This window comes from Homalodisca vitripennis, chromosome 1, assembly GCF_021130785.1.
Source record: "Homalodisca vitripennis isolate AUS2020 chromosome 1, UT_GWSS_2.1, whole genome shotgun sequence".
In the NCBI taxonomy this organism is placed as follows: domain Eukaryota; kingdom Metazoa; phylum Arthropoda; class Insecta; order Hemiptera; family Cicadellidae; genus Homalodisca; species Homalodisca vitripennis.
The window spans coordinates 157,828,251-157,844,797 of NC_060207.1; the positions used below are offsets into that span (position 1 = coordinate 157,828,251).

Here is a 16,547-nt window from a genome sequence, read left to right on the forward strand (position 1 = left end):
TTGCATCTGGGGATGGATTAAAGACATTGTATACAAGACAAAAGTGAATTCTCGTGATGAATTAATTGCCCGTATTATGGATTCGGCTGTGCAGATACAGGGAAGTCCTGAAAAATTAAGAAAAACGCAACAAAAGCAATACACAAACGTGCTTGCAAAATGTATTGATAATGATGGCCTCATTTTCGAACATTTATTATAAAAAGGTGCGTACGGTTGGCCCAACCTGATTAATTTTTGCTTAAAACTAGTAATGTATTATACTGAATAAAATCGATTTTTTGGTACTTATTTCTGTTTTATTTTAGACTTTGATTATATCAATTTTCTCAAAAATTAAATTCTCTACAATTAATGTTTGTTGATTTTATGTATTTATTGCCAATTTAACAAAGTTATTGTACATCAAACTTAAAAAAACATTGTTTCGTGCCCCAATTTTTTGCATTTTAAACCCTGAATCCCTCAAAAACTACTACAGGTACAGTTCTGAAACCTATTTTATTAGCTTTATCAGGTAAAAATACATAAGAATCCACGATATTTCTTACTTAATTAACCTTTCCAAAAGTTCAGTATGGCTTTATTTTACTCTTTACCCAGGAATTCAGGCGAAATCTTTCGCTAGCTGTAACTCGCTAACGAAGCGTTTTCGGACCTATGTTTATATAACATTTTTTCATTATTTTTACTAGTACAATGTGCTGTAGAAGTGGGGGGAGAACTTCATGAATCACCCTGTATGTTCCCGCTATAACTTCCATTATGTAATATTTTATCCTCATCTGAGGTTGTAATGTTACAGTGATGACAACGCACCCTCAGTCTTCATCTGAGTGTAATGTAAAAAATGCTGTACAATATTCATTTCCCTATGAAATAAATAGAGAGTTAACTCACACACAGAGTCTGTGTGTTTTAATGTAACAGGTTAAAATTTAACAAATTCAATGCACTGCTTTTAAGTACAGGCTATCATCACTCAATAATTTACTGCTTGGTAGCAAAAGTTTAATAGAAATTTAATTCTAAGAAAATGTACGATAATATATTTTAATTTTTGCACTGGGATTTAATTTTCAATTATCAATTATTATTAGCGCAAACAGTTAAACTTAGGATAAAAATAACAGGTCCAATACAAGATTACGTAAAACGTATAATGTACGCTTCATCTCTCACTATATACTTCGGATAATTCTCTGAGACTATTTATAAAAACAGTGATATCGTACCCTCTTGACCTTTTGCACATTTTAGATACTTTTATCTCAGCTCTCCACTTTTATTCCCTGTGTTCCACTCTTGTGTGTTATTGTGTAAGTGCAGACCTCGTTCGAGAACGTATACAGAAGTAAACTATTAGATGATCAAATTGTCCCCTAAATATATTGTGTGCCCCAATGCAACAAGCTCCTACCGAAATTTAGTCGGGATATATCATACACGTTTGGGTGTAGACGTGTGGATGTTTTTCCTGTCATCTCCCAAACATTGCAGAATCGATTGAGTTATTTGTTGTAGATACTTATTTTAAACTATGAAATCAAATAGTACGACATCTCATAGATGTGAATGGTCGCATATTGCGCTGTCTGAAGAGATGATTACAATACCTGGCCCACATATGACACGTACAATTTTCTTTGGCTTTTACAAATTATTTGGGATTCAAAGGTAGTTTCCCTAAATGATACAATTTATTCTATTGTACTTATTGTTATCATTATAACCTTGGTAAATATTCAAGATTACTTCTTTGGTGACTATGTGAACTAATGCTCTGAAGGCAAAACAAATGCCACCTTAGAGTGTAAAGAAAACTACAAATACAAAATGTTATGGTGTTGATATTTGTACATATTTATAAATTGTTAAACAACTGATCGTAAAACCATACAAGTTTATCAAGTTTACAAAATTATTGGAATAAAAAAAATCTATTTATTAAAAAAAATGAATGGAGTATTTTGTAACAGCTGATCGCAACAATAAGTGCAGTGCAATATCAGATGATCAGGCAGGTTTACCAACCATCCGACTAATATAATAACATTTCTCTTCAAACGACCGTAGAAAAAACGGGTTTGTATTATTTATTTGATGAAAACCACAAAGACATCTGGTACATATGGTATTTTTTAAATCAGTACAAAATGTACTTTCTTTTAATTAAGTAAAGATTGGTCATTGCATTAAAAGAATTAACTCGAACCCTACGCCATGTACTTGCTGGTCTTAAACATTCGTCATTTATAATATTAAAACTATAAAAACCTCCATGCACGTTTTATGTTAAAAAACGTTACAATACAGATACTAATAAGATAACTGTGACAGTCAGAAGATTGACCATAAACAGATTTTTGTGCGCCGCGAGTGAACGACGCAACCAATAATAATTAACCTAACCACTTTGATCTGTTTGTCTTGTTATTACGCACAACTGCGATTGTTAAATTTTTGCAGTATCTCTTGTGGTTTCCAAGATCCCTTCAGTGTGTATAAAATTTGGAACACTCGGTATATACGATACCTGTCGAACGAGTTTTAACATTCATTAAATTTGTATAAAAGGCAATAGCATAATTTTATTTCAATAAACCTTTATATAATAAACCAGAAAAGAAGAAATCAATTTACATATTGGTTATTATAGATGTGTATACATTTAAGGTTGAGCACCAAGGAGATAAAACATTTATTCCACTGCTAAACATAAAAAAATGTTGACTATGTTGACGTGTGTGCTTCTATCACGCAATAATTACTACGCATTGATTATTGTTAGTTATGGTCATGTTAAATTTAAACTCTGTAGTAACATTATCAGGCCCGTAATGTAACCGGTTTTTTGGGCCTCGCCACACGACTATTTAAAGGGACCGTGTCGAGGAGGCGGGGAATGATAAAGCCCGCCCGAATATCGTTTCTAGGGCCTGCTAAAGATGAGTACAGCCCTGAATATCGTATCAAAACAACTCAATGAGAACGTGGATGATGAACTCTGACTTGATTTTTTCCAATTCTCAAATCTTGGAATATTCAACCAATTAATACGAGATTCTGCATAGTAAATCTTACAACAAAATCCTTATGTATTCATAAAAATTGTGTCGATCTCCAACTCCAGAAACACAATTTTTATGTTATAAAACACATAATAAATATTCGTTCGTGTTGCATTATATAATTACTGTCTTACTATTTTTATTACACGTAGTTAAAATTTGACAAACCACTCTAATATCAAATGGCTTCAGTCACGTAGATAAACTATTATAATAACATGACCTTCGTTATACTGGGATCAGCGTCCTCTGGATACCGTACAGGCCGTGTACCACGTATTAATCCCTGCCACAGCAGTTCTCTGGCCCCAGCAGTTTTGCGTAGCAGTGTCTCTGAGTACCGAATTGGATCGTGTTCCACGTGTGGTACCACATACAGTTCTCTGGCCCCAGCAGTTTTGTGTAGCAGTGTCTCTGAGTACCGAATTGGATCGTGTTCCACGTGTGGTACCACATACAGTTCTCTGGGCCCAGCAGTTTTGTGTAGCAGTGTCTCTGAGTACCGAATTGGATCGTGTTCCACGTGTGGTACCACATACAGTTCTCTGGGCCCCAGCAGTTTTGTGTAGCAGTGTCTCCGAGTACCGAATTGGATCGTGTTCCACGTGTGGTACCACATACAGTTCTCTGGCCCCAGCAGTTTTGTGTAGCAGTGTCTCTGAGTACCGAATTGGATCGTGTTCCACGTGTGGTACCACATACAGTTCTCTGGGCCCAGCAGTTTTGTGTAGCAGTGTCTCTGAGTACCGAATTGCATCGTGTTCCACGTGTGGTACCACATACAGTTCTCTGGCCCCAGCAGTTTTGTGTAGCAGTGTCTCTGAGTACCGAATTGGATCGTGTTCCACATGTGGTACCACATACAGTCCTCTGGGCCCAGCAGTTTTGCGTAGCAGTGTCTCTGAGTACCGAATTGGACCGTGTTCCACGTGTGATACCATATACAGTTCTCTGACCCCAGCAGTTTTACGTAGCAGTGTCTCTGAGTACCGAATTGGATCGTGTTCCACGTGTGGTACCACATACAGTTCTCTGGCCCCAGCAGTTTTGTGTAGCAATGTCTCTGAATACCGAATTAGATCGTATAGTTCTCTAATCTAAAGAGTTTGGGGAAACAACTCCTTTAATTATATTGCCTTGCTTCCAAATAAAAAGGTAAATAAAAAGAGACAAACTCAGTATAACAAAAACGTATCTCGGCCACTGTTACCATGTTCGACCTCCCAAGCTATCTGCTATCGACCGGGGTCAAACCGGTAAAAACTAAGACAGATCGAACAGTGTCGGTGTAAATTATGTTAGTAATTAAGATTAACCATAATTGGTGCTCTTAAAACAGAATCTTATACTATTTTAAGATGTATTCGTCTGAACTTCTTTTCTTCGGTTAACATGATGGAATAGAGGAAAATCGAACTTGCAGAGCTTCTCCTGACAAATATGACATTGGCTTTGTATATTTTATTTTTAATTTGTTGCCTGGTATTAATATAGTTTTTACATTTTTATTATTGTACACGAGGCTTTCAATCCCCAATTGACTTTTAAGGAGAAAAATTGAAAAATAGAGTAAAATTCTTCAGTGTTGACATTCATTTTACACCAATGTCGGATACTGACATCCCATGTACAGGGTGGAGCGCGGTAATTTGCTTTTTTGCACTGCAGGCTGTGGCGGCACTGTTGGTCGAAGAGAGGGGAGAGTGGGCGTGGCTTATAGTGGCTGACGGGAGATTTGTATTCCTCCACGTTCCAGTTACCATCATGCAGTGGACACAAAATGAGAGGTCGTTTTGTGTTGAAGCGTATTTTTCAAATACCCACTCAATCATTACAGTGCAGCGTGCTTTTCGTTTACGATTGTCTGTTCCCCCACGCGGACGTGTTCCTGGTCGGCAATCAATTGTAAATTGGGTAACTGCATTCAGAACAGCAGGGAATGTGTCATGTGTACGAAGGCGACCTCAGAGAAGGAGTACAACACCGGAAAACATCGATAGAGTTAGAGCAGCAGTAGACTACTGCAATCTCCAAAACGCTCTGCTCGGAAGCAATCACTTGCTCTTGGCATTTCAAGAAGTTCTCTCCACCGGATTCTTCATGATGTACTGAGGTTTCACCCGTATAAAATGTGCGTGGTCCATTAATCGTCAGCACGGGACTATTTGACACGGCGTACTTCTTGTGAAGACATGCTTACAACTATACCGCGTGACGCAATTGTGTTCTTTTGTGATGAGGCACATTACACCTCAGTGGGTGTGTCAACAAGCAAAACATGCGCTACTGGAGTGAAACAAACCCCAGAGAAGTCCACCAGAGACCTCTGCATTCGGACCGCGTCACTGTGTGGTGCGCCATGTCACGAGTAGGCACCATTGGCCCTTACTTTTTTCAGGATAACCGTCGTGCCATAACTGTGAACTCCGAACGGTACTTGACTATGATACAGGATTTTTTTCAGCCGGCTCTTGAGGCAATGCAATTAGAGGATACATGGTTCCAACAGGATGGTGCCACTGCACAACCAGCGAGGGTTACCATGAATTGTTTGAGGCAAATGTTTCCTGGACGGCTTATCTCTTTGAGGGGTGATGTGAACTGGCCGGCAAAGCTCACCAGACTTAGCCCCATGCGATTTTTTCCTTTGGGGTTACCTGAAGTCGAAGGTGTATATCAACCGTCCCAACACCTTGGAAGACCTAAGGAACAATATTGAGGCTGAAATTGGCAGAATACCAGTCGACATGCTTGTTAGAGTTAATGAAAACTTCAGAAAACGTATGCAGCAGTGTGTGGATGCCGAAGGTCGACATTTGCCAGATACATTATTTAAAACCATGTAATTTAAAAATTCCCTTACTGTTCAATATAATTAAAATAAAAAATAATTTTTTCTAAGGTTCATAATTTTTATATTTCATTTCCAAATCAGCAAATTACCGCGCTCCACCCGTAGTACGTTTGCTCTGCAATGTCTGTTTAAAACTTTGATATCCATAGCATATGTCGCGGTTCCATTACTCCGCTGGAATCTATAGTAAGATGTACCTTCTCTCGTAAACAGCTCAGACCCCAAAATTGGACCATCAAGGCCTCCCTAACATAAAACGAGGGAGAAACAAAACTGTTACGAACCTTTATGGTATGTGTTTAACTCAAAATATTACGTTATGATAGTATGTTGTTGACTTTTTAAGTATTTACAAACCTTCATTCACATACACGTGTGATCTGTTAGTATACAGGTTATAATAAGAAATAGCATAATGCTATAAGATGCATATAAAATTGTATTGAACATCTGTAATGTTGTAATAATAAATAACAAATATTCGTACTTATCCTCCACACTGCATCTGTATAATGCATCCAGGTTGTTATTCATATAACAGAATCGATGAAAAATGCATCAATGACCTCTGACCCAAGACCTCTCTTGGTTACTACTTATGCGTCCCAACAGAACATCCTGGCACCGCCACTGCAGAAAACAGAAGCTTGTATAAGACCATATTTCCATATATTAGTTCGCGATAAAAGTAATTTCTGATCTTTGAAAGTGCCTATTTTCATTCAGTGAAGCCGTGCCGAGCTGTAGCAGGCATGCACTGCAGTGGGCGCACGACGGGCCACACAAAGGCGGGGAATCTTTGTAAACAATGCTGAAGCTGGGGCCACTCGGCCACTCAGTGAAGCCGTGCCGAGCTGTAGCAGGCATGCACTGCATTGGGTGCACGACAGGCCACACAGAGGCGGGGAATGTTTGTAAACAATGCTGAAGCTGGAGCCACTCGGCCACTCAGTGAAGCCGTGCCGAGCTGTAGCAGGCATGCACTGCAGTGGGCGCACGACGGGCCACACAGAGGCGGGGAATCTTTGTAAACAATGCTGAAGCTGGGGCCACACGGCCTGTCAGTGGAGCCGTGCCGAGCTGTATCAGGCATGCACTGCAGTGGGCGCACGACGGGCCACACAGAGGCGGGGAATCTTTGTAAACAATGCTGAAGCTGGGGCCACTCGGCCTGTCAGTGAAGCCGTGCCGTGCTGTAGCAGGCATGCACTGCAGTGGGCGCACGACGGGCCACACAGAGGCGGGGAATGTTTGTAAACAATGCTGAAGCTGGGGCCACTCGGCCACTCAGTGAAGCCGTGCCGAGCTGTAGCAGGCATGCACTGCATTGGGTGCACAACAGGCCACACAGAGGCGGGGAATGTTTGTAAACAATGCTGAAGCTGGAGCCACTCGGCCACTCAGTGAAGCCGTGCCGAGCTGTAGCAGGCATGCACTGCAGTGGGCGCACGACGGGCCACACAGAGGCGGGGAATCTTTGTAAACAATGCTGAAGCTGGGGCCACTCGGCCTGTCAGTGGAGCCGTGCCGAGCTGTATCAGGCATGCACTGCAGTGGGCGCACGACGGGCCACACAGAGGCGGGGAATCTTTGTAAACAATGCTGAAGCTGGGGCCACTCGGCCTGTCAGTGAAGTCGTGCCGTGCTGTAGCAGGCAGCACTGCAGTGGGCGCACGACGGGCCACACAGAGGCGGGGAATGTTTGTAAACAATGCTGAAGCTGGGGCCACTCGGCCACTCAGTGAAGCCGTGCCGTGCTGTAGCAGGCATGTACTGCAGTGGGCGCGACGGGAGGGGAAGGAAGGAGTGCGAAAATTTTCCGCCGTGAATCCGCGTTTCCGCGGCCGCCGCGCCGAGTGGACGATGATGGTGGGGCGTGCAGCGTGCTAGGAGCACAGAGTAGAGCTAGAGCGGCCCGCGACCCGGGTCGAGTATCGCGAGTGATGTGAAGTGACCGCGCCGGGATGGATACCTGGATGGAGGAGGTGGTAAGTATATAACAGAATACTTTATCACTGTTGTTGTTACGTGGAGGGCTTTGGTGTCCTTGGACTGCCTCCGAGCCGTCTCGCTGCTGCCTGCCGCTGGGGCGCATAAAATATTTACCGCCGCCGCCGAGATTTTATTTTTATTAATTAATAATTATTAAAATGTTAATAAATGTACGAACGAAAGAACTCTTCCAAGTCGTGTATTTGTACAGTTTTATGCTTCCGAGTACCAAGGACACGTTCCGGGTCAGCATTTGCGATTTGCTTAGGTCTACACGATTCATTGTTCACCTTGTTTTTAAAAGTTTTGCTACTTTGCCAACTTCCCCCTTTCCATTTGGACGTTTTGTATTTGGCCAGAGCGTAACTAAAAAAATGTTTACGTAGAATGTTTTCTCACTTATTTGATAATTTTCTTGAGTTGTTTTGCAAATTTAAGATTACGGTTACAATATTACAATAAATAAAACATTATTTAAAACAAAATTGACGTACCTACTTTATTTTTTTTTAAACTTTAATTATTGATGATAACTTTGTACATGAAAATACAAATTTAATATACCTACTATTTCAATATGAATATAGTGTAAAATTACTCAAAATCAGAATGCCTGCAGTTTGCAAATTAAAACCAATTACCCACTTCCATATTTAAATCTTCAAAAGACCAAAACACGTTAATGCAACTTGAATCTGCCATCGCTGATGAAATAAAGTTGTACGGTTAGATCATATTAAGGAGTAGTATTAGTATTACAATTGAAGTCTTTATCGCCATTCAACATACTACAACAGTATGAAAAGCCATCATTGTGGTACTACAAAGATATAGCCTCATTAGTAAAGTCAATCTCCCACGAATAGGGTAGAACTGAGGTAATTATTATCCCTTTCCTCTTCTAAGTTGTAAAAATAAAGTTTAACTATTAGACTAAGTTTATAACAAGTTAATTGAAGTTTGTTTTATAATTTTCCATCACATTTCCGAAAACAAATGGTTTTATGATAACGCATGAATAACTTCCTTTTCAGGTAACTTAAAATTAAATAATTAAACAAATAAAACCCAATGCCGATGTTCTTATAAAAATTTGTTTATAGACCTAAAACAATTTTTCTATTATCGATTATTTTTAATTTGATCTTCTTATTCACTAACATATTTCTAAAAACGTTAGTGTATAATTGTTAAAATGTATTTGCTCACTGTGATGTGATATTTTTAAGATTTTCCTCTATGAATGCATCTCATTTAAAACATCCCACATCCAGCGTACTCAAAAAGTTCTTGTTCTGGAATATAAATTAAACTCTATAAACTGTTTAATGAGCAATGTAGGAAAACAGATCACTGCAGTTCCTGTCATATAAACAATTCGGAACCTGAACGCCAGGCAGCAGTGAGCATATCCCCAAGACATATTAATACTTTGTTTTGATCATGTAATAGAATTAAGATTAAAAAGGCCATTTACTTGGTTTTTGGCCATGTAGACATATGGTGTATGCAACGGTCGTACTATGACAGCCATGAAACATAAATTACGATGCGCATTCTGATTAGATACTACGTTACGTACGTGCAACGCGAGTATACAACGTAATGGGAGCGATGCGTACACATCTTATATACTTTCTGTATAAATGTGATCTTGGTAATTTGTCACTTTATTGTACATTTTGGTAGGAGTCAATTAAAATAACAGTTTTGACGTCTATAGAGTAAAACAGTTTTGTGCTGTTCTGAAGAAATATTTAGTGACAACGGTTTGGAACAGTGTAAATACTACAAATTGCTATTATCATCACGTACATGGCTTCAAGGACGGATTGTATAGAGAACGCCTTCGTTTAATTCCGTATATCTAGCTACTATACTAAGTTATATTTGGTTGTGTAAGTGCCATGGATTTCGTGTTACCTCACACTGCTTCATTCTCCCCCGTTCGAGCTCAGGACGGATTGTATAGAGAACGCCTTCGTTTAATTCCGTATATCTAGCTACTATACTAAGTTATATTTGGTTGTGTAAGTGCCATGGATTTCGTGTTACCTCACACTGCTTCATTCTCCCCCGTTCGAGCTCAGGACGGATTGTATAGAGAACGCCTTCGTTTAATTCCGTATATCTAGCTACTATACTAAGTTATATTTGGTTGTGTAAGTGCCATGGATTTCGTGTTACCTCACACTGCTTCATTCTCCCCCGTTCGAGCTCAGGACGGATTGTATAGAGAACGCCTTCGTTTAATTCCGTATATCTAGCTACTATACTAAGTTATATTTGGTTGTGTAAGTGCCATGGATTTCGTGTTACCTCACACTGCTTCATTCTCCCCCGTTCGAGCTCAGGACGGATTGTATAGAGAACGCCTTCGTTTAATTCCGTATATCTAGCTACTATACTAAGTTATATTTGGTTGTGTAAGTGCCATGGATTTCGTGTTACCTCACACTGCTTCATTCTCCCCCGTTCGAGCTCAGGACGGATTGTATAGAGAACGCCTTCGTTTAATTCCGTATATCTAGCTACTATACTAAGTTATATTTGGTTGTGTAAGTGCCATGGATTTCGTGTTACCTCACACTGCTTCATTCTCCCCCGTTCGAGCTCCGCCTGAAACAAATTACATCAAATTACATGAATGATTGCACAGTCATTAGTGCTAACTCAAAGACACGGATACGCCCCCACATTTAGATCATATCTCTACTACCCTGTGGATTCTTAGATACTAATGTCAAAACAGGAAATAAAGTGTTTGATATGAGCTTTCTATTTCCCCCATAATTGCTCGTTTTAATGATTATACTGTAAGTTTCGACTTCAGAGTTCATCCGCAATAGCAACTACAAGTATTGAAAATAAACTAACAATATGATTGGAACAACGATATCCAAATTCACGACCTTTGTCCACAAAAATTGAGTGATATCGATGGTTCCAGAAGAAACAAAATGTTTTCTTAATATATTCTGTTCTATTTTGAGATATATTCCAATCATAATTTTTCTCAGGAACACCTGAAATGTATTAAAAGGATTATACCTGATTCTCGTGTTCCACTAGACGAAGAAAAGTTTGTCAATCCACAGTTAATTTATCAGCTAGTCCCGTGGGATACGAACAGCTGTTTTCCAGCTTAAATGCTGTAGTAGAGTTAGCTCTGAGAATATTTCATTCCAAATATTCACTCAGCGCGTCAGAAAGATCAGCCGGGGAGCGCAGTACCTCTGAATGACCTTGAGTTTAGTTCCGTATAACCAATGTTAATTTCAAAATGTCGGTTCTGACTTTATTTTAATCGAATACGTGCGACTTTTTTGTGCGACTTTTTTCATTGTAGTCGTTAACGCATCGTATAGGGTTTCAAGTGATTACTTGTGATACTTGTCCAAAAAGAGCGTAAATAATTATTTCATTCAATTTTAATTATGTTATGTCATTACTTTTTAATTATTATTTATAATTACTTAAATTGAAAATAAAAATTTTGTTCGCTAAATTTCCTATGTAGGGCCACATACTTATACAAAATACTTTTTTTTATTTCAAAATACCTCGTTTAGTTAGAAGGACTGTATAAAACTGTGTATAGTTTTCACGAATCGGAGCGGTGTCTGGTATCCAAAGTTGAAATTGTTTGAGAATAAGGTAAATAATGTAAATAAGGTTAAAACACACTAAATATATTGTTTCTATATATAGCGAGCTTTCATTTTAATAGTTTGAAGATTATTTAAATTATTTTCTAGAAATGTTGGTAACATATTTATATAACAATAGAGAGACGTAATATATTTTTAAGTTTCATGTGAAACTAGTTGCCTTCTTTTAAAACAAGGCAGGGGTACACCCCACCACTTCTCGCATAACAGGCTTTACCGAGGTTGCATGCAAAATTTAAGAAAATTTTACATACCCCCGGGAGGCAAAATGGAAACTTAGTATGCGAACAGGCTTTCATGACGTTCAGTCAAATTCCATGGTTGGACATGCAGTTTCATATTACTTATTCTTGTCTATGTAGAAATGAAATTTCATGCAAAATTTTAAGTCTGCGGATGACCCTTCTTGAGATATCTTGCCACACGATACATTCATATTTTTGTTAATTGAGTTAGGTTTTACAAGCGCTCACACATTATATATGCTGGACGAGTTCTTCTCATAGAATGACGATTCTTAACTAGAGCTCACATTTCTTAAAACATTTACAATCTGTAAAAACTGTATGACTCTGTGCATTGACTAGTGTATGCATCTCTAAGCATCCACAACGAACGGATTGTGATCTCACGATGTGATGTAAGTATCCCTTTTGTGCCTGATGTGGGCAACCCCTTACATACAGTACATAAATGTCGTAGTAATCTGTGCATTGACTAGTGTATGCATCTCTAAGCATCCACAACGAACGGATTGTGATCTCACGATGTGATGTAAGTATCCCTTTTGTGCCTGATGTGGGCAACCCCTTACATACAGTACATAAATGTCGTAGTAATCTGTGCATTGACTAGTGTATGCATCTCTAAGCATCCACAACGAACGGATTGTGATCTCACGATGTGATGTAAGTATCCCTTTTGTGCCTGATGTGGGCAACCCCTTACATACAGTACATAAATGTCGTAGTAATCTGTGCATTGACTAGTGTATGCATCTCTAAGCATCCACAACGAACGGATTGTGATCTCACGATGTGATGTAAGTATCCCTTTTGTGCCTGATGTGGGCAACCCCTTACATACAGTACATAAATGTCGTAGTAATTGGTGCATTGACTAGTGTATGCATCTCTAAGCATCCACAACGAACGGATTGTGATCTCACGATGTGATGTAAGTATCCCTTTTGTGCCTGATGTGGGCAACCCCTTACATACAGTACATAAATGTCGTAGTAATCTGTGCATTGACTAGTGTATGCATCTCTAAGCATCCACAACGAACGGATTGTGATCTCACGATGTGATGTAAGTATCCCTTTTGTGCCTGATGTGGGCAACCCCTTACATACAGTACATAAATGTCGTAGTAAAAAGCTCAACGGTCTTTTCAAAACCTTTCATTACATTTGTCCTCTTAGATTTTCCAGTTACAGCTGGAGATGCCTAGACCACATACGTACATCTTTTACCACCACCAAGGAATTTGTAAAAATACTTTAGACCATTCATTATTAAGTATCATCGGTATGGTTGTAATCGAAATATTAACAAAAAATATTTCAAATTAGAAACCCAAAAACAAGTAATTCGATGTTTACACAATGTATAGTACTTATACTGAGATTGGTGAGGTTTGACCCATTGCAAACAATATCTCAAATTAGAAACCCAAAAACAAGTAATTCGATGTTTACACAATGTATAGTACTTATATCGAGATTGGTGAGGTTTGACCCATTGCAAACAATATCTCAAATTAGAAACCCAAAAACAAGTAATCCGATTTTTACACACTATTTTAGTACTTATATACTGAGATTGATGAGGTTTGACCATAGTGCAAACAATACCTCAAGTTAGAAACCCAAAAACAAGTAATCCGAATTTTACACACTGTACATTACTTATACAGAGATTGATGAGGTTTGACCATAGTGCAAACAATACTTCAAATTAGAAGCCTAAAACCAAATAATCTAACTATTACACACTGTACATTAGTGTACATAGATCGGTGAGGTTTTTATGAGCAATACATGGGAAATCCCTTTCAACCCTAAACCTTCCTTTTAAATAAATAATTGCCGACAGGCGGCTGAGTGCTATACCTAAAAACGTGTCTTGTAACAAGTATCACTTTAGGGTAAAGTAGACTGCAGATTACAGTAGTTGGCCTGCAACCGTTGGCCGTGGATGAGTTTCAATCCAGGACCTCCTGGAGCCGATCACTCTGGTAGTGCGAGCTTAATAATGCATGGCGTTCTCATAAATATTTATTCGCGACCATTGTCAATTCATATCTTCTACCCTTGGTTCACCTCTGCGACGTTTACTTGGTAAATGAACTACGAGTTGTATTGAAGTTGTACGATCACTATTTGCACTGTTGTACTTCTTAGTAATGTAGTGAATTATATTGTGCGTAGTCGGCAGTCCTGTGTTTGTCCATTCATATCTTCTACCCTTGGTTCACCTCTGCGACGTTTACTTGGTAAATGAACTACGAGTTGTATTGAAGTTGTACGATCACTATTTGCACTGTTGTACTTCTTAGTAATGTAGTGAATTATATTGTGCGTAGTCGGCAGTCCTGTGTTTGTCCATTCATATCTTCTACCCTTGGTTCACCTCTGCGACGTTTACTTGGTAAATGAACTACGAGTTGTATTGAAGTTGTACGATCACTATTTGCACTGTTGTACTTCTTAGTAATGTAGTGAATTATATTGTGCGTAGTCGGCAGTCCTGTGTTTGTCCATTCATATCTTCTACCCTTGGTTCACCTCTGCGATGTTTACTTGGTAAATGAACTACGAGTTGTATTGAAGTTGTACGATCACTATTTGCACTGTTGTACTTCTTAGTAATGTAGTGAATTATATTGTGCTTAGTCGGCAGTCCTGTGTTTGTCCATTCATATCTTCTACCCTTGGTTCACCTCTGCGACGTTTACTTGGTAAATGAACTACGAGTTGTATTGAAGTTGTACGATCACTATTTGCACTGTTGTACTTCTTAGTAATGTAGTGAATTATATTGTGCGTAGTCGGCAGTCCTGTGTTTGTCCATTCATATCTTCTACCCTTGGTTCACCTCTGCGACGTTTACTTGGTTTACCTACGAGTTGTATTGAAGTTGTACGATCACTATTTGCACTGTTGTACTTCTTAGTAATGTAGTGAATTATATTGTGCGTAGTCGGCAGTCCTGTGTTTGTCCATTCATATCTTCTACCCTTGGTTCACCTCTGCGACGTTTACTTGGTAAATGAACTACGAGTTGTATTGAAGTTGTACGATCACTATTTGCACTGTTGTACTTCTTAGTAATGTAGTGAATTATATTGTGCGTAGTCGGCAGTCCTGTGTTTGTCCATTCATATCTTCTACCCTTGGTTCACCTCTGCGACGTTTACTTGGTAAATGAACTACGAGTTGTATTGAAGTTGTACGATCACTATTTGCACTGTTGTACTTCTTAGTAATGTAGTGAATTATATTGTGCGTAGTCGGCAGTCCTGTGTTTGTCCATTCATATCTTCTACCCTTGGTTCACCTCTGCGACGTTTACTTGGTAAATGAACTACGAGTTGTATTGAAGTTGTACGATCACTATTTGCACTGTTGTACTTCTTAGTAATGTAGTGAATTATATTGTGCGTAGTCGGCAGTCCTGTGTTTGTCCATTCATATCTTCTACCCTTGGTTCACCTCTGCGTTGTCCTACGCACCTCGGTACTTTAGCAGACATTACTAATGATATTAGGTATGACTAGAATTGTTTTGTGTTACTTAGATATAACTAGATGTATTATTTACGGTATTACATGAGTCAATATCGCATTTCGCTAATAAGTAATTCTTAAACTGGATTTTCACTGTGTGCATATGCTACATACGCTGTCACTCCACTTACTAATGTAAATCGTAAATTTGGTGCTATTTTCTGGTACAAATTTGGCCTGAAACCCCGCTATTAGCACTGTTGGCAGGTGTTTTATACAACTACCTAAAATAACACAAAAACTATTACGGGGATGGAAAATTGACCTAACCCAAAATTTATATTATAGGATTCTAGGTTTATAAATTTCCATTTGCATAAAATGGTACTTGTTTGGAATCACACAAATGTTAAGTAACGTACTTAATATCTATACTGTTTAAATCACAACAAATTCGTAACGCCATTAATCTTAAGTTGATAACTTTCTAACCTCTCTTGGCTAATGATAGTCACAGGCGAGAGGACGTAACCAGTGACGTGAACCGTATACAGAAGGGCTTTCCTTTTGTTGTTGTTTTTTGTCTTTTGTGTACTTTATTTCAAGGGACGAACCCCTATATAGGCTTACACAGCGTATGCTTTAAAATAAGAATCGGTAACTCAATTCTTTGACTTTTTTCGTGGTTTTTTATAATATTCTTTTATAGAAAATTGTGGTGGTCAGGGAGAGAATACGGCGGTACAGGAGTTTGTTACGTGAAGAGTTTTTCTCTTGTCTCAGCCAATAATATAAGAATATCAATAGTATGGAGTAATAGCTCCTGGGTATAACTTAGGAGAAGATGCGTATATACGATTCCAGATGTGGGATCCCATCGTGCATTTTAAGGTCAGTCCGGCCTGGGTAAGACAATCACTTGAATCTAGAATGGATAATAAAGGGATTAAAGCTCATTTACGAGCCCGCTGTACTGGTAGTCATCTTGTAAAAAATATTCGGAACAATTTATATCTATTGTTTTATTTTACTATTCAGAAAAAATACACTGAATAGGAAAAACTTTTGGCTGTATATTATTAATATATTTAAAACTAGGTTTGTCCCGTAAATTTTTGAAATAAGGTCGTAAAACTGTTTAATTTTAACATGTTATAATTGGTTAAAGGTCAAGATAGCTATACTATACTATATTAAAGAATAAGAAATAATTGTCAAAATTGCATTCTG

At 38.6% G+C, this 16,547-nt stretch overlaps 1 protein-coding gene across 4 annotated transcripts in view; it reads left to right on the top strand.

Moving 5' to 3' along the window:
- The window catches only part of LOC124374679 (steroid hormone receptor ERR1), a 178,704-nt gene that overhangs the window by 78,881 nt on the left and 83,276 nt on the right, over positions 1 to 16,547 (top strand). The window contains exon 1 of one of the 4 annotated variants that reach the window (XM_046832870.1): positions 7,763 to 7,913. The exons of the other annotated variants lie outside the window; for them this stretch is intronic. Within the exon in view, the coding sequence (XP_046688826.1) occupies positions 7,890 to 7,913 (24 nt within the window). The 5' untranslated portion in view covers positions 7,763 to 7,889. Of the gene's footprint in view, positions 1 to 7,762; positions 7,914 to 16,547 lie in introns of those variants that run through there. 4 annotated transcript variants of the gene reach the window in all.